Raw genomic sequence first — 18542 nt, forward strand, 5'->3', positions numbered from 1 at the left:
AGACTTGCTATATAATGTATTAATTGACTGTCTCGTTGTTGCTGTCCATTGTTATTTTGATAAAAGGTTTGCAGATGTAAATAATTTGTAAATTTATAGATCTAAGAATGTTATCATACACTTCATATTAGATAATAAAAATCACTTGACAATTTCTCAAACACCACACCGTCTACCGCCTCAAAGTTGAGTTATTGATCATGGTCAAGACAAAGAAAATAAGGATTGAGACCACACTTGCGAAGAAGAAAAATGTTGAGAGGAGAAAAAGATCATGCATGCAAATGGAAAAAAAAAAAAAAAGAGAAAGTAGGAACTTTGTTTAGGTTCATCAAGAAGATAAATGGATATAAAGAAATAACCAAAATCATAACTTGAATTCTTTCTCATATTTGCAATAGTAGAAATCTGGAAGACACATTTGCAAAATATCTCAACTTATTTTGCTACCTATTACAATATTCCTAAACTTATTGTAAATGTACACAATTTTGTATCTGTGATCAGTTTCAAGAATCTCTCCCTAGAGAGAATAAGTTGCATCTTCTAAAAGTACTTGCTATGGCTCAACATCAACATACTTTAGGAAACTTTTCAATAGTTATTTACATAAAAGAAAACTAGAAGGTAAAATAGTAATGAATTTCTCCAACTGAATTTTGTTCGAGTTACAATAGTTGTATGTTTATGCGCATCTATATATATAATGCAATAATGTAAGACAACATGAGCATAATGTAATATGGAGAGCTGGAGGATCAAATAAAAATATAAGAAAATCAGATTATTATCTTTATGATAAAATAATTAGTACAACAAAAAACAAAATTAGACTTTACTAATTGCAGATCAAAAATTGCATCCGCGACGCTGGCAAATCAGAGTTGCATGGGAGTTGAATCCTTAACAATCTCATATAATGATATAATGTTTTCAATGCTCAATAGGCCAATGATGCACCATTCCAAGAGATCTGATTTCCTATTCTGGAGGACTTCTTGAAGAAAATGAATGTTATGCTGCAAGGAAGGTGCAAATTTATTAGAGAAGAATTAAACACTGTTCTATCTCAAGAAATATCATTTCCATAAAAGTAAAAGAACCTCCTTCCAGTGAGTATGATATAAGTGGAAGAATCTAGGTTAAAGATTTAAATAAGGAAATCACAATGAGAATGTTGATTATTTTTTCCTTAGCTCGGCTTTTGGAAAAGGAACACACACCACTCCCTGATTTCATTTGCATTATTTTGGGTCAGCTTCAGAATACACAAACTTCAGATGGACAGCACAAACACTTGGAAACAATTTAGCAGAACCAATTTCTTAAAGAAACATTCTAAACTAATTAAATAAAGAGAGTCCTCAAAACTTCACTCCTTGAAGAACTATGAATTGATTCTCCTACAATAGTAGCTAGCTTTTGATAGGACCACGTCCCTTCACCACGGATTAGAATATTGATGTCAATATTTTAATTTTTTTTATTCTTCTTCTTTAAAAAAAATAAACATTTAATTCTTGAACATTGGGATCTAAATGTCCAGGGATAATAATGCTCATACCCACGAAATAATATCCACCATCCAAACTGTTAAATAAAAAAATTCTTTTCCTAAAATTCTACCGAAGCAGTAGGAAAAGTTGTTATGTAACTTTTTCTAAATAAGTGAAGAAAGAGTGGACAAGAATATGATAAAACCAATAAAATTAATCAGAAGCTGCTAGTATCCATTTGATTTAATACGTTCCAATCCTTGAATTTAAAGCCTTGTACATGTGTGAATATTATGCATTAACGATTTAACGATTTTAAAATGAAATAAGAATGAAGGATTTAAATTCATTCACTTGTGAAAGTTGAGAGATTTAGTTAATACAACATTTAGTATAAATTGGTTTTCTTTCCCTTAAAAAGAATACTAAAGAAAATACGAAAGTTTTCACGAGGTTACACGTCCTCTCAACACATTTTCCATTGCATATAACCAAAAATAGATAATATTGCTTTCAAGTTGGCTATTGCCACGATATTTAAGAAGAACGTTCAAGAGAAGAGGCTCAACTATACGGAAAAAACCACTTTGAAGGAATGAATGGAATAGAATGAAATTACCTCCACAAACTTCAATTTGAAATCTAGATTCCCAAAGCGCTGGGTGACCTCGTACTCTTCCCGAAGGTACTCATATATTTGAGCATATTTTGCATCCCTCCACGCAATTTCTGATCTGAGTGGCAAAGGAAAAAGACATAAAAGAGCACTAAGATAACAAAATTCTACCAATTAAAGCAATATTATGATCGAATTTTCTATGCACGAATATTAATAATAATAAGAAGGTAAGAATGTATATATTTTTGTTTACTTATATCAAGCTTGAAAGGCAAACTTTTCTATGTTATGATCTTGGTTCTGTTAGGATGTCAAATACATTTCTGAACAATAGTATTATCCTGGCGCCAAGTACTGCGAAAACCACATAAGACGTAATCCAAGCTTTAAAGAGGCTCTAGATAAAATAAAAAGCAAAATGTATTTGATAGGCCACTGATTATACATCAGTATGCTCGCAGGGGCAAAAAGGGCAAAGAAGTAGTTATTATTGAGTTGGGAGAATCATCCAACAGTAAGAATGATTATCTTGGGTAGTTTTGGGCATTTATCTTGACTAGTTTCAGTCTTCAGGTGGTTAGTAGTTGGTTATGAAGGAAGTTATGTTACCGTTGCTATGTTATGTGTTTAAATAAGAAGTTAAGTTAGCAGATGGGTAGACAGTCTTTTAGTTTGAAGTGTTTGGGTTTCTCTCGTGTGGGAGGAATGGTCTATGTAATAGTAAATTATCTATAATAGAAGAACTTTACTTTAGTAACTATCATACTGGTATAAGAGCCCTCAACCTGGGGATGATAGGAAAGGTGGCACAGAAGAAAATTGAAGAACGGTTAGGCGTAACTGATTTTGAAATTGCCAGGATTTAAGTAGATGTTCAGAAGTTACCACAAATTGAAGAAACGCTGCTTGCACTTGCTTAAGATTGTTCAACGCTTTATCCTTATAGCACAGTTGGAACAACAACGAAGGAATGCAGATGACACTCAAACATTATTGGCTTCTCTAGTTTCTGGTGTTGGATTGTCAGATCGCCCTTCCAATTCGGAATCGAATGAGGAAATTAAGAATACGACAGTGGCAAACACAGTGGAACCTATTTATGGCTATAGGAGCAATGCATTCAGACAATAATGAGGGTGAACAGGATCATAGCAAATTAAACAAGTTTGAGATGTCAGTATTCAATGAATCCGATCGTTACTTACAAATCCATAAACTTACTGATTCCAAAAAATTAACAGTGACAGTCATTAGCTTCAAAGCAGCGGAGCATTAGCTTCGAAGCAGCGGCTCTCAATTGGTACCAAGCCACAGACAAACGAGAACCAATTTTGAATTGGAATGATATGAAACGAAGATTGTTGATCCGATTTGGCTCATCATGCCAAGGTTCAGTTTGTGGGCAATTTCTCATAATCAAGCAAGAAACAGTGGTGGAGGAATATTGCAGTCCGTTTTGATAGGTTAGTGGCTCCTTTACTCCAACTACCTACCAAAAAAATTAAAAAAAGAACGTGTCCTCTGCATGTCGTGTCCTATGCATGTTGTATCCTATATGTTAAAAAACTGGTGTGTCGTATCTCGTGTCGGTGTTCGTGCTTCTTAGGTTTTGAATTTAAAAACTCTTCTAAATAATTTTAAAAAAAGATTTCCTATTGTTCGGTTTTTCTCTGACTTACCAATTAAATTATTTGGTTGCACTACTTATGTTCATAATCCCAACTCTACTCGTACTTCACTTGATCCTAAAGCTGTTAAATGCATTTTTGTAGGCTGTCTCCTATAGGAAGGCTTACAAATGTTTTGACACTTCGACTAAAAGGTATTTTGAGAGTATGGATATGTCTGTTTTTGGAAAATCAACCTTTTTTTAGCCAAAATTCTCTTTAGAGGGAGTCCCCAACCTTAAGATAATTTTTGGGACACTTAACCTATCCCAAACACCATTGATTCCAAAGTTATGAGCTAACTCTTGACGTCAAGTGTGGAGAGTTCTTCAGGGGGAGAACCACTATAGACTGACTTGACAAGTAAAAACCTGAACTACAGCTTTATAATAAAAGAAACTTGACTCGAAGGAATTGAGAATGATCTATCACAAAACCAAACTAATACCCCGATAAATGATTATGAAGATCCAGGTAACATACATTCTCCTTTTACTTCGTCTAATTCTCCCCGTTCTTCTCATAATTCCTTGTCTAATGTCTCTGATCTTGATATTACAATTGCCAACAGGAAAGGTACCAGTAAATTTGTCAAATATCTCATTGCAAACTATCTTTCTTATCGTAAACTTTCACAATCATAAAGCCTTTACATCCAAAATAATCAACCTGTTTGTTCCGAGGAATATACAAGAGGTCCCAAATGAATTGAATTGGAAATTAGCAGTGATGGAAGAGATGAATTCTACATGGGATATACTTGAACTACGAAAAGAAAAGAAAACAGTTGGATGCAAGTGGATGTTTACGCTAAAATGTAAAGCTGATGGTAGTGTCGAGAGGTACAAGGTTGGATTGGTTGCTGAGGGGTTTACTCAAACCTATGGAGTTGATTATCAAGAAACATTTGCTACAGTTGTCAAAATCAATTCTATTAGAAATTTGTTGTCTGTTGTAGCTAACTTTGATTGGCCTCTTTATCAATTGGATGTTAAGAATGTCTTTCTCAATGGGGAACTGAAAGAAGAGGTAATTATGGACTTGCCACCTAGTTTTAAGGTAGATCTCGGGATTAACAAAGTTTGCAAGTTAAAGAGATCATTATACGGTCTCAAACAGTCTCCTAGAGCTTGATTTGAACGCTTGTATATTCCTCTGGATTTGAACGCTTGTATAAACAAACAGTCTCCTAGAGCTTGATTTGATTCGAGAAAGTAGTCACGGGCTATGGATTCAGTCAAAGCCAAGTCGATCATATGATATTCTACAAACATACAGGAAATGACAAGGTTATGATTTTGATAGTTTAATTTGATGATATCGTTCTTACAAGCAATGATGAGACAGAACAAACTTTCGTGAAGAAAAAGTTGGCAGATGATTTCCAGATCAAGGACCTAGGAACTTTAAAGTACTTCCTAGGCATGAAGTTTGCCAGGTCCAAAAGTGGCATTCTTTTCAAACAAAGGAAGAATATTATTGATCTGTTAAAAGAGACAGGTTTACTTGGTTGCAAGGTAGCAGAAACTCCCATTGAGCAGAATTTGAAATTGAAAGTTGCAACCAAGAATGAGATAAAGGAAAGAGAAAAGTACTAGAGACTTGTAGGAAGACTCATATATCTTTCCCACACGTCCTAACATTGCTTTTGCAATTAGTATCAAAAGTCAGTTCATGCATGCTCTTGGACCAACTCACTTTTATGCCGTTTATAGAATAGAATCCTAAGTATTTGAAAGGTACTTGAGGAAAAGACACATTGTTTCAAAGACATGATCATCTAATGTTAACGTTTACACTAATACTAATTGGGCAGGTTGCATGACTGAGATCTGGTTACTGCCCCTTCCTTGGAGGAAATCTTGCTACTTGGCAAAGTAAAAAACAGAGTGCTGTTGCAAGAAGTAGTGCAGAAGCAGAATTTAGAGCTTTAACCCAACGCATTTGTGAGTGTAAATGAATAAGATTGTTGGAAGAATTGGGATTCACTCAAACAATGCTCATGCAGTATCACGGCAGCAATTTCCATTGCCCACAATTCAGTCCTTTATAACAAGACGTAACATACTGAAGTCAATAAACACTTTATAAAGCAAAAGACCAATGTGGGAGTAATATGCATACCCTACCTTCCGACAACAGAACAAATTGCAGATGTGTTAACTAAAGGCCTTCCAAAGTGGCAATTCAACAAACTGATTGACAAGCTAGCAATGACTGATATCTTCAAACCAGCTTGAGGGGAAATGTTGATTATTTCCTTTATTGTATTATATTTTATTGTGTTGGTTGTATAATATTTGCCAAATTTATTTTTTCCTTTTTTGTAATGAGTTGTTTTATTTAAGTAAAATCTTTCTATTTGTGAAATAAACAAGAAATATATTATTTTAGCATAAATCAATGAAGTCTTAATTCCAAGCGATGTTTACTGGATTTTGTTTGCCTCTTTATTTGTTTTGAGGATCTTTTTTCTTCTACTTTGTTTGCTTATTGGTTTGTATTTTGAGTATATCTCTTTTCATTTCCCTACGTGATGGGAAACTTGTTTTCATTTCCTTATGTGATGGGAAACTTCCGCAAGGAAGTCTCTTACTGTGAGGAACCAGACTATTCCTATATCTGCACAATTCCGAGTAAACGATGTATAAGAATGCTTAACGACAGATGGTCTTCCTTTTTAAGAATGTCCTGCGTTGTGGGTGGTCTCTTATTCCGCCGCTTTCTAGAGCTATGCCGCTGCCATTACCCCTTGGATTGGCCATGAGACAAACATTTTAGTTTCTTCATTGCAAGTCTCTTTGCATTTCCTTAATGAACAGTTTTTTATATTGTATCCTTTTCAAAACAATAATAAATAAAATAAAAAGACAGCTATCTGTTTAGACCAATATACTATAAGTCCAATACCAACTATCGGGGTTTTACCTCTCAAAAAGACCAACTTTGAGAATTACATCTGCTAAATTTGAATTGGCCTTTCCAACAAGTTGAAGGAGCTTTTTCTTATCCATAGTGAATGTTCCTGTTTTCTCCATTTTACGATTTATATCTGCAAACTCTTCAACCAAACTATCAACCTGAAAAAGAAAAGAGAGAAAAGAAAAGGCATGTTTTGAGAACACAAATACAAGCACTAATTGGTGCTGAAGATTAAAATGCCAAACTCGGAGAATTAGTAACTTAGATATTTAATGAGCAAGCAGATCTCATAACCTCCGTCATTCCAGCTAAGTGACAAAAAATGTCAATTATGACACGATGATGGAAAAGTTGCAGGAAATTATGATGTCACCAATCATGCTTTAGGAATAGGTCTAGAAATAATATGAGTGGCCTACTAGGTTGTCCCAGGAGTAAATAAAAGAATGTGATAGACTGCCAATGATTGTTCACATAACCAGGCATTGTAATCCCATTTTTTTATTTTGCTTCCATACCAAATCGTAAAACCAAATTGTATTTATATGTTGTCTTGATCTTTTGGGATCATTCTTTGGATTGGAGTCCTTTATTGTAGGAAGGGTTGAACTCTCTTTTCTATTGTCGGGGATTGGGCTTCTTTTTTTCTCTTTTCTATCCTCTTGAGTGCCCTTCTATGTTCTTCATTTCTCTCCAAGAAATTGTGGTTTTGAATAAAGATTAAAGAAACAAAAAATTGATAAAAATCAGTTTGACAAAATGTAATTTTTAAAAAGAACATAAATAACAATTCTACAGACATTTCAAGAGCTCCCCATCTCTCCTAATCCTAACCAAAGATAATTCTTAGAGAGAACCTATTGGCACCTACTAACCAATATATACCCATCTACTAGGAACGGGTCTGGTTTCATTAAAAGATTATAGCAATGATTCTACAGTTTTGTATCCTATTTGACACCTTTAAGGATTATTTTGTGTGTTGTATTTTGTTTTTCATAGACACCTGTCTAATGAAGAGCTGTTACCTATAATTGGAAAAATTCACCCATCAGAGCATTACTATGCAAAACAACAGGCAGAATATATCATACAGCAGGTACTCATCCATAACGAATCTTAAAACCCATATGCAAGTCGATGAATTTTTTAGCTTTACTTTTACGATTGAGATATTGCTTGGATATTGTGGCACATATTAATGTCATCAACAAACATCTCATGATTCTTATGTATGGTTGTAGAAACAATTTACTCTTTCTTTTCCTCTATCAGTGAGAGCTTGCTGGGTTGTCCATGGATTGTTTTATACTCTGTACAGTTATTTTAATTTTTACTTGACCGACCACCCATCACATATAAGTAATATTGTGTAAAATTCATTTTACGAGTAGTAAAATCGGTCATATTAAAACGCAGTCATTACACCAATTGTTTTCTGTTTGCACTTTGTGGACTGAATGGTTATTCTCTTGGAAGTTCCTTTATCAGATTTCATTATGAATCTATTGCATCTGACTTTTAACTCAATAAACTGTAGCATAATTGTTAATGTTATTATGGTCCTCATTGATTTTAATAAGATAGACCAAGTGTTCTCTATCAGCCTCAGAACATAAGATATAGTATGACGTCATTTATCTTATCATTTTACATGGAAGAACTTTCTTGCAAATGTTTTCTAAATGAGAAAACATTACCATAAGGCATAAGATCTAGAATTAGACTAGGCCTGGAAAATATTTTCATCTTCCAGAGGGAGCAACTACATCTGTTGATTAACATCTTCATTCTGTCTTTATTTTACAGGCTGATGCAGATAAAGATGGACGTCTCACCTTGGCAGAAATGATCGATCATCCTTACGTATTTTACAGTGCCATTTTCAACGAAGATGATGAGGACGATTATGATTTCCACGATGAGTTTCGTTAAGTTTTTTCATGTATGGACACCTCCCTCTATCTAACAAACTTCCGCGGACAAGATCAGTCTTGATGTTTGTTGCTGTTGCAGGAATAGTCGAATAGTCAGATAGGATTAGCAGTAGAGAAAACGGAGTTCTTTCGCAGCATGGAATCGGGATACAGAGTTTGAAGTCTTAGGCAACAACTTGGAGGAGATCTCTCTGGCATGGTGGTCAGAACTGGGTTAAACTTCTTCAGCCATGGCTCGCCCATATGGTGGTATCCCTCTTTTTGTAGCATATGAAACCCCCATCTTGTCTAAGATAACAATGGTTTCACACCTTAGATTATAGACATTTATTTGCAAATAGTTTTGTTAAGTTCAATGTCCTTGGTATAGAATTACCATTTAATTGTTATTTGTTACTAATTTATTCTTCCTGGATAGAAAATTATCAATTATTCAATCATATTTATCTTTTGAGTATAGGGTTTTGAAAAGTGAGCTACAAACAGGTGTGTAATTTTAGATTTTGTTGCCTTTTCAAATATGATGTTGGATATGATATTTGGTTTAAGAATTTTTGGACCAAGTACAAATAATTGAATTTTGTTGCCTTTTCAAATATGATGTTGGATATGATATTTGGTTTAAGAATTTTTGGACCAAGTACAAATAATTGAATTTAGGACTAATTAAAAGTTGACATGTGTTGACATAAGGATGATGCCACGCATTTTCATCGTTGGTTCAAGTTAAAGTTAACTATTTTAGGTTCAATTAAATATTATTTATTTGTACAATTTTAGCCTAAGAGCTAAATATGACAAAAATTTATGTAATAAGGTTAACTTAGTTGGAGAGCTAAATATGACAAAAATATATGTGATTGGATCCATGAGTCTGATCCATGGATCAACAAAGTCCAAGCCCATAAGAGGACTATAAATAGAAGAGTCCTCCTCATCTGTGGAGATAGAAATTTTTACTCCATAGGGTTTAAAGAGAATTCTCCCAAGAACAAGAAGACTCTCGAGTTTAAAGAGAATTCTCCTAAGAACAAGAAGACTCTCGTCGACCACCCTCCAAGATTGAAGAAAAACATTATGTGATGTAGCTTCCTCAAATCAAACATATAGACATTCAATCGAGAGAAAATTAAAGGATCAAATATTAGAAATATTGTTTGGTCAAATTGACACGTTCGATGGGATATCTCTACCTCTTATCTCTCTCTCATCATCTAAATCTACAAGCAAACCAATGACAATAAAGAAAGCTTAATCCAAATCTTCTATAAGCGACACTTGCACATCTTCTATTGCAAGCGACGGTTACACAGGACTAGGACCTGTACCCACAGTGTTCAAGGGAAATCATCCAGGAGCAGAATCAAGGTTCTGTCATTGCGTAGAGCATTCTTAAGCAATTGATGGAGTTTCCTAAAGTTGGGATTGTCATCAAGGAATCCCTTGCTATAAGAAGATCGATAATCACGATAAGGTATATAGGGAATAAGTTCACACCTAAATGAAATGAAATAGACCCTACATTGTCAAAGAAGTTTACACAAATGAAGTATACAAGATTGTTGATCGAGATAGATTAAAAGTTGCCCCAATCAATGATAGGATTCTCAAGACATTTTATGTGTAACGTCATTATGTAAAAAGCTCTTTATCGCAAGAGCTTAAACTGCATAATCTCCAAACCCACACGAGCTTAAAAGGTGAGTGATAAAAAAAAAAAACCCAATCAAACTATTTGATCTCAATGTTATAAAAATGGTACGTAGGCAGCTTAATGTTAACTTTAAGTTCAGTTATATGTGCAAGAAAAAAGTTTAGTAAGCGACATTATGACTTAATCTCATAGTAAATGGTATGTAAGCAACATGAAATAAGAAATTTTCATTACCATTAAAGCAAAGTTTTGTATTTACTGAAATTAAAAAAAGAAAACGAATAAAAAAAAGGGAAGGGAGCAAAGTCAAATCTTCCACATGAAGCTCTTAAATTCCTGGTGTGTAGCCTCCATACTCTTATGAACTGTAGCTAGAGCCTCGATGACTTCTTCTTTGATAGCCGGAGTGTTGACTTCATTCTGGATCTTTGCAACTTCTAGTTCTTTCTTGTCTATGTTTTCGTTCTTTTCAGAAGATAAGATAGATAGCTGTTTAGACTCAGTATTTATACTTTGAAGTCAGCTGCTTTCTAGTTCCATCTTTTCCAAAGCCAATTGTGCAACCCTCTCTTGAATAACTTTGGCATCTTTTCGTAATTGGTTTATCAAAGTTAAGGCTTCTTGTCTAATTGATGAGCTTTGTCTGTCGACGACAACTACGCAAAATACGAAGATTGTACAACATTGAAATTGTCTACCCTCTTAAAATAGTTGTTTAAATATTCTTCAACAAGGAGTTAGGTTGTCTGCATAGATCTTCGCAATTCTCGAAAGTATCGTCGTTATATTTTGTCTAAATCTTGAGATATATTTAAAAAGAGTGCACATGATCTTGTCTTGAATGTCCTCTCACATGCATAAAGCCGTTTTCTGAAGTATGTTTGAAACTATCTTTTCACCAACCCATGAGAAGGCACAGGGTGTCCTACCATCTGCTTCTTGGAAGTGTTTAAAGACAACTTAGAAATCTGGAGAAGAGCATGTGTGGATATGACATTCTCTGAAGTTTCTTTGGGGCAGACATTTCCTTTAGATGGAGGATTCAAATTTTTAACATTTTTTTCATTCACTTTCATCTTACCACGTCGATTCTCCTCGAGGAGAGCACATGATTGTTCAGCTTGTTCAGCAACTAGTAGTTTTTAGGTACCAACTTCTTTAATGGCCAAATCCACAACATGAGGCCGTGTCAAAGATTCATCGTTGCATTGCTCAAGCTCTTGAAGATGATCATCTAAAGGTGACTATAGAAATAAGTAATGAATAAATCATCCACTAACAGAATAATAATAATAATAATAATAATAATAATAATAATAATAATAATAATAATAATAATAATAATAATAATAATAATAATAATAATAATAATAATAATAATAATAATAATAATAATAATAATAATAATAATAATAATAATAATAATAATAATAATAATAATAATAATAATAATAATAATAATAATAATAATAATAATAATAATAATAATAATAATAATAATAATAATAATAATAATAATAATAATAATAATAATAATAATAATAATAAATAATAATAATAATAATAATAATAATAATAATAATAATAATAATAATAATAATAATAATATAATAATAATAATAATAATAATAATAATAATAATAATAATAATAATAATAATAATAATAATAATAATAATAATAATAATAATAATAATAATAATAATAATAATATAATAATAATAATAATAATAATAATAATAATAATAATAATAATAATAAATAATAATAATAATAATAATAATAATAATAATAATAATAATAATAATAATAATAATAATAATAATAATAATAATAATAATAATAATAATAATAATAATAATATAATAATAATAATAATAATAATAATAATAATAATAATAATAATATAATAATAATAATAATAATAATAATAATAATAATAATAATAATAATAATAATAATAATAATAATATAATAATAATAATAATAATAATAATAATAATAATAATAATAATAATAATAATAATAATAATAATAATAATAATAATAATAATAATAATAATAATAATAATAATATAATAATAATAATAATAATAATAATAATAATAATAATAATAATAATAATAATAATAATAATAATAATATAATAATAATAATAATAATAATAATAATAATAATAATAATAATAATAATAATAATAATAATAATAATAATAATAATAATAATAATATAATAATAATAATAATAATAATAATAATAATAATAATAATACAAGAAAAGAAAAATATGTGAACTAGTAGTGTCGAAACTTTAGGAATTTTCAGAGCACTCAAACCCTTTCCATAGAAATCATCACCTAATGCCTTTGCTTTCTTCGAAGGTCTCTTGCAATGACGATCACTTTTGCTACCATCACTTTCATCTCTAAGCTCCTTGGCCTCCTTTTGGAGGGTAGGAGCCATTGCTTTAACCAAATGAATATGTTTACCACCTAGGTTACTCCCTCAATTCTTGAGTAGTTTGGGTGCTCACCAAATGGTGTCTATTATCCTTAAAATATGTCTTGTGCTTTGTTGTCCACCAATTTCTAAATCGTGTTGTCACATGCTTGCAAGACTCTAACGTATGGGTAAGCAAGAACAACCCAAATAAAGATTTGCACCTCGTGCATATCTCCACCGATATAATGTGTTATTTGGTGTAATCACAAGTGACATTTCCTCTATATCATTAGGTATATCTTGGTAAAAGCCAAACTACTCTTGAAACTGATATGGACTCTATGATTGCACAGTTCAAACATTTCCACAACGAGATAATAAGTAGCATCAACGCATACTAAGATAGGAAGACTGAAGGAATGATGAGTCATTAATATCAACCATGCGTTCATGCTTATCGGTTTTGAAGGTTTGCAGGCCATTGAATTCTTGAACCATTGTGGATAAGTTCTAGCGCCTCATATTCTCCAAAATAAATAGACATATCTTCGTCAGAAAAGTTAGCCAATTTCGGACCCGAAACTTCTGTTGGTAGAGGGTAATGCGTGCCAAAATAATTGAAAATTTATGTTGATTCAAAGAAATTAATGGTGGAAAAAATTATGGATTACTGGTGGATTCAAGAACTGTAACTAGTCAGGTCGAGGAAATCCAAGTAAATCCATGCTGAGAATATGACCTTAAGTGAATCTTTTTAGGTATCAACAATAATTGAAAAATTGTCACTCTCATGGAGAGATTTGAAAAATTATCTCAAACATAAACGCAAAGAGATAAAACTTGAGAAACTTGTGGATCGGCTTGGGACTAAAGACAATAATAGAAAGGCAGAAAAGTGTGTATTTTGGATAGTACAATAGATCCCAAGGCGAACACTGTGAAAAATAAACAACAATGTAACAAAGAAAAGAAAGTTTTTTTGGTGAAGGTTTGAATACAAAACCTTTTATTTGTTTGATTGTAATAGAAGAATTTTCTGATGCCTTGTCAATTTTCAAAAGTCCTAAAAATAGTGTTCAAATTTTAAAACAACACCAAGTTTTAGCAATTCCTTGTAAAAATACTCGTAAATTTTAAAAATGTGTGAATACCTCAATCACCCTCCTCTTCTCTTCCCCTTTTCTACTTCAATGTACAACTAAACTCTTCTCTATTTGTTCTTGACTCGACGTCAATACCCTTTCGTCTTTCATCTCCCTCTTTTTATTTATATTGATATATTATATTAGTGCTTCATGTTACCCTAAACCAAGCAAGGTTTAGAGAAAGGGAAATAGAATTTGTTTTGGGAAAAGGGAAAAAAAGAAAAAGGTAAAAGAATTGAAATGATAAAAGGTAGAGAAAAAGGATTTGTACAAGTTGTTAGAAAAAAGAGAGAGAAAAAAAAAGGGAAGTTGGGAAGTTGGGAGGTTGAGGTTGAGGTTGAGGGGACCAATTATGGGAAGTATGTGATGGGCAATACACAAAGAAAAAGGCAGCCTTTATTGATGTGCCTTTCTCATCATCATCTCACAAAGCTCATCCAATTCAATATATGAAGATTAAATTACACTAATGACATTTTAAAACCAATAGTGATAGAAATTATAATTTAATTAATGTTCTTAAGTCAAATAAACATGGTTTAAAAGTCTTTATAAACACAATTAGTGTAATTGTTTTTAATTTTAATTCATTTACACATCTTTGTGCGTGTGTGGGTTTGTGTGGGTGCGTGCGCATGCGCATGTGCGTGTATGTGTGTGCGTTTGTGCGTATGTTCGTGTGTGGCTGTCGCGCGTGTGTACGTGGGTGTACACGTGCGTACATGTGTGTGTGCGTACATGTTTGCGTGTATGCACATTTTGTGCGTGTGCATGTGTGGGTGGGTGTGCACATGTGCTTGTGTGCAAACAAGTTGATATTTTTTAATGTAGACTTTCTCCTAGTTTTAAAATAATAATTTAGTTATCTTTATATTCAAACTATTAATGTTATTTTGAGATAAAGATGGTGAACAAGTTGATACTTTTTAGTTTTGAAATTCAATTAAGATTATTTCAATACAAAATATATCGTTGCGATTTTAAAATTCTGAAAAATAATAATTTTGTTATTTTGAAATTCAATTTGGTTATTTTAAAATTCAAATTCAATTAGGTTATTTTGAAAATAGTAAGATTGTATAAAGTTATAAAAACTTGAACCAATTAGTTGAGTCTCTAGATATTAAGAAAAAAGTTATGACATGGGTTGATGTATCTTTTTCAGGTAAAAAATAATTAAAAGCTGATAAATGCATAACATAAATATATTACAACGTAGAAACGGAATAATTACAGTTGGAGAAAGTGGATATTTTGATATTTTATAAATTACCATGCACATGCAATAAGGCTATATGTTAAAATTTTAAAAAAAAATAGTTTTGCCATTTTTTAAATTGACCCATAAAAACGTTGTTATATCTCTTATGAATAGCGTGAATCTACTAGTCCATATTCGACTTGTTTTTTTTTTTTTTTTGTAAAATTGGATAAAATCGCATTATATTGAAATAATCACACTAATGACACTTTTCAACCAATATTGATAAAAATTATAATTTAATTAATGTTATTAAGTCAAATGAACATGGTTTAAAAGTCTTTTTAAACACAAGTAATGTAATTGTTTCTTATCTTTAATTCATTTACGCAGTTTTGTGCATTTGTGCGTGTGGGTGTGTGGGTATGCGTGTGGGTGTGAGTGTGCGCTCGTGCGTGTGTGTATGCGTGCGAGTGTGTGTGCGTGCAGGTGTACGTTTGTGCACATTTGTGCATGTGGGTGGGTGTGTGTATGCGTGTGTGCATTCGTGTTTGTGTGCTGATGTGCACACGTGTGTGTGTGTCTGTATGTGTGCTTATGTGTGTCTGTGTGTGTGCGGACGCGTATGTGCTTGTGCGCGTGGGTGTGTTGGTGTGTGTGCGCTCATACGTGCGTGTGTGCGCGTTTGCCCGTGTCCGTGTGTGCTTGTGTGTGAACAAGTTGATATATTTTAATGTTGAGTTTCTCTCAATTTTAAAATAATAATTTTATTATCTTGATATTCAAGTCATTAATGTTATTTTGAGATAAAACATAGCGAACAAGTTGATATTTTTTAATTTTGAAATTCAATTTAGGTTATTTTAATACAAAATCTATCTGAGATTTTGAAATTTTGAAAAATAATAATTCTGTTATTTTGAAATTCAATTTTGTTGTTTTGAAATTTCAATTCCATTAGGTTATTTTGAAAATTGTAAGATTGAGTAAATTTATGAAAATCTTGAATCAATTACTTGAGTCTCGAGATATTAAGAAAAATTTATGATATAGGTTTATGTATCTTTTTCAGATAAAAAAATAATTAAAAGTTGATAAATGCATAACATAAACTAATTACAAAGTAGAAACAAAATAATTACAGTTGGAGAATATGGATATTTTGGTATTTTAGAAAATACCATGCACGTGATAGAATGCTATTTGCTAAAATTCAAAAGAAAAAGTAGTTTTGTCATTTTTAAAATGACCCATAAAAACGTTGCTATATCTCTTATGACAAAGAGTGTGGATCTACGGGTCCATATTCGACTTGTTTTTTGTTGTTAAAATTGGATAAAACTCCATTATATTAAAATAATTACACTAATGACACTTTTCAACCAATATTGATAAAAATTGTTATTTAATTAATGTTATTAAGTCAAATGAATATGGTTTAAAAGTTTTTCTATACACAATTAATTTAATTATTTTTTTAATTTTAATTCATTTACACATCTTTATACATACGTGTGTGTGTGTGTGCGCGCGTGTGTTCGTGTGTGTGTGCGTGTGCGCGTGCGTGTGTAGGTAAGTGTGGATGGGTGTACGTGCATATGTATGTGTGTGTGTGTGCAAAAGTGCGTGCGTGCGCACGTGTGCGAGTGTGCTTGCGTGCGTGTGTGCGTGTGCGAACATGTTGATATTTTTTAGTGATGAGATTCTTCCAATTTTAAAATAATAATTTCGTTATCTTGATGTTTAAGCCATTAATGTTATTTTGAGATAAAAATAGCGAACAAGTTGATATTTTTTAATTTTGAATTCAATTAAGGTTATTTTGATACAAAATCTATGTTGAGATTCTCAAATTCTGAAAAATAATAATTTTGTTATTTTGAAATTCAAATTCAATTGGGTTATTTTGAAATTAGTAAGATTGAATAAAGTTATTAAAATATTGAATCAATTAGTTGAGTCCCAAGATATTAAAAAAAAAGTTGCAATATGGATTGATGTATATTTTTCAAGTAAAAATTAATTAAAAGCTGATAAATGACATAAATTAATTACAACGTAGAAACTAAATAATTACAGTTGGAGAAGGTGGATATTTTGTAAAATACCATGCACGTGCAAAAAATGTTATTTGCTAAAATTCAAAAGAAAAAATAGTTTTTCCATTTTTTAAAATAACCCATAGAAAGTTGTTATATCTCTTAGGACAAAGAGTGTGGATCTACAGGTCCATATTCGACTTATTTTTTGTTGGTAAAATTGCATAAAACCGCATTATATTGAAATAATGACACTCTTAAACCAATATTGATAGAAATTATAATTTATTTAATGTTTTTAAGTCAAATGAACATGATTTTTACTCCGAAACATAATTATTGTAATTGTTTTTTAATCTTAATTCATTTACACATCTTTGTGCATATGTGTGCGTGCGCGTGTGCGTGTGGGTGAGTGTGCGTGTACGCTAGCGTGTGCATGTGTATGCGCGTGTGTTTGTGCGTGTGTCCGTGTGTGCGCATGTGCACGTGTGTGTGTGTCTGTGTGTGCTCGTGTGCGCGTGTGCTTGTATACGAACAAGTTGATATTTCTTAATGTTGAGTTTCTTTCAATTTTAAAATAATAATTTAATTATTTTGATATTCAAGTCATTAATATTATTTTGAGATAAAGATAGTGAACAAGTTGATATATTTTAATTTTGAAATTCAATAACATAATTGAGATTATGAAATTCTGAAAAAATAATAATTTTGTTATTTTGAAATTCAATTTGGCTATTTTGAAATTCAAATTCAATTATGTTATTTTAAAATTTAAATTCAACATGCGTGCGTTCGTGCGTTTGTCCATGTGTGTGTGTGCGGGTGTGTGTGAGTGTGCGTGCGTGCGTGCGCGTGTGTGTGCGTTCCTACATGTGGGTGTGTGTTCGTGTGTGCGAACAAGTTGATATTTTTTAATGTTGTGATTCTCTCAATTTTAAAATAATAATTTAGTTTTCTTGATATTCAAGCCATTAATATTATTTTGAGATAAAGATATCGAACAAGTTGATATTTTTTAATTTTGAAATTCAATTAAGGTTATTTTGATACAAAATCTATCGTTGAGATTCTCAAATACTATTAAATTATAATTTTGTTATTTTGAAATTCAAATTCAATTTGGTTATTTTGAAGTTAGTAAGATTGAATAAAATTATTAAAATGTTGATTCTCAAATTATATAAATTTGGTTACACTAGAAGAAATTTGCCATTCAATATCGGTTTAAAATCGACATTAATGATCTTTGGTGTCAGTTCGGAACGACATTAATGATCTTTGGTGTCAGTTCGGAACTGACATCTATGCTAGCGTTATTAAAGGCCTTTAATGTCGTTTTTGCTTTGATGTCGGTTTAAAAACGATATCAAATGCATCAGTAATGTCGGTATGGTCATTGATGTTGGTTTAAAACCG

At 31.6% G+C, this 18542-nt stretch overlaps 1 protein-coding gene and 1 long non-coding RNA gene across 2 annotated transcripts; one reads left to right on the forward strand and one right to left on the reverse strand.

Annotated features, from left to right (window-relative positions):
• Positions 1-581: 581 nt before the first annotated feature.
• Positions 582-6889, reverse strand: LOC116405504. Its single transcript, XM_031889481.1, has 3 exons — positions 6711-6889; positions 2116-2230; positions 582-1019 (listed from the first exon to the last, which is right to left on the reverse strand). The coding sequence occupies exons 1-3, from the start codon at positions 6818-6820 to the stop codon at positions 879-881; spliced, it is 366 nt and encodes a 121-aa protein (XP_031745341.1). The 5' UTR covers positions 6821-6889; the 3' UTR covers positions 582-878.
• Positions 6890-7648: 759 nt separating this feature from the next.
• LOC116405505 lies at positions 7649-9051 on the forward strand. The gene is made up of 3 exons (XR_004218645.1): positions 7649-7803; positions 8514-8649; positions 8721-9051. It is a non-coding gene; the product is annotated as an uncharacterized LOC116405505 (long non-coding RNA).
• The last annotated feature ends 9491 nt before the right edge of the window (positions 9052-18542 follow it).

This window comes from Cucumis sativus, unplaced genomic scaffold, assembly GCF_000004075.3.
Source record: "Cucumis sativus cultivar 9930 unplaced genomic scaffold, Cucumber_9930_V3 scaffold113, whole genome shotgun sequence".
Classification (NCBI taxonomy): Eukaryota; Viridiplantae; Streptophyta; class Magnoliopsida; order Cucurbitales; family Cucurbitaceae; genus Cucumis; species Cucumis sativus.

Coding starts and splice junctions, on each gene's coding strand:
- LOC116405504 (XM_031889481.1), bottom strand. CDS start 6,820: ATGGAGAAAACAGGAACATTCACTATGGATAAGAAAAAGCTCCTTCAA. Junction 2,231..6,710: donor AAAGTTGGTCTTTTTGAGAG/GTAAAACCCCGA, acceptor TTTGCCACTCAG/ATCAGAAATTGCGTGGAGGG. Junction 1,020..2,115: donor TCAAATTGAAGTTTGTGGAG/GTAATTTCATTC, acceptor CCTTCCTTGCAG/CATAACATTCATTTTCTTCA.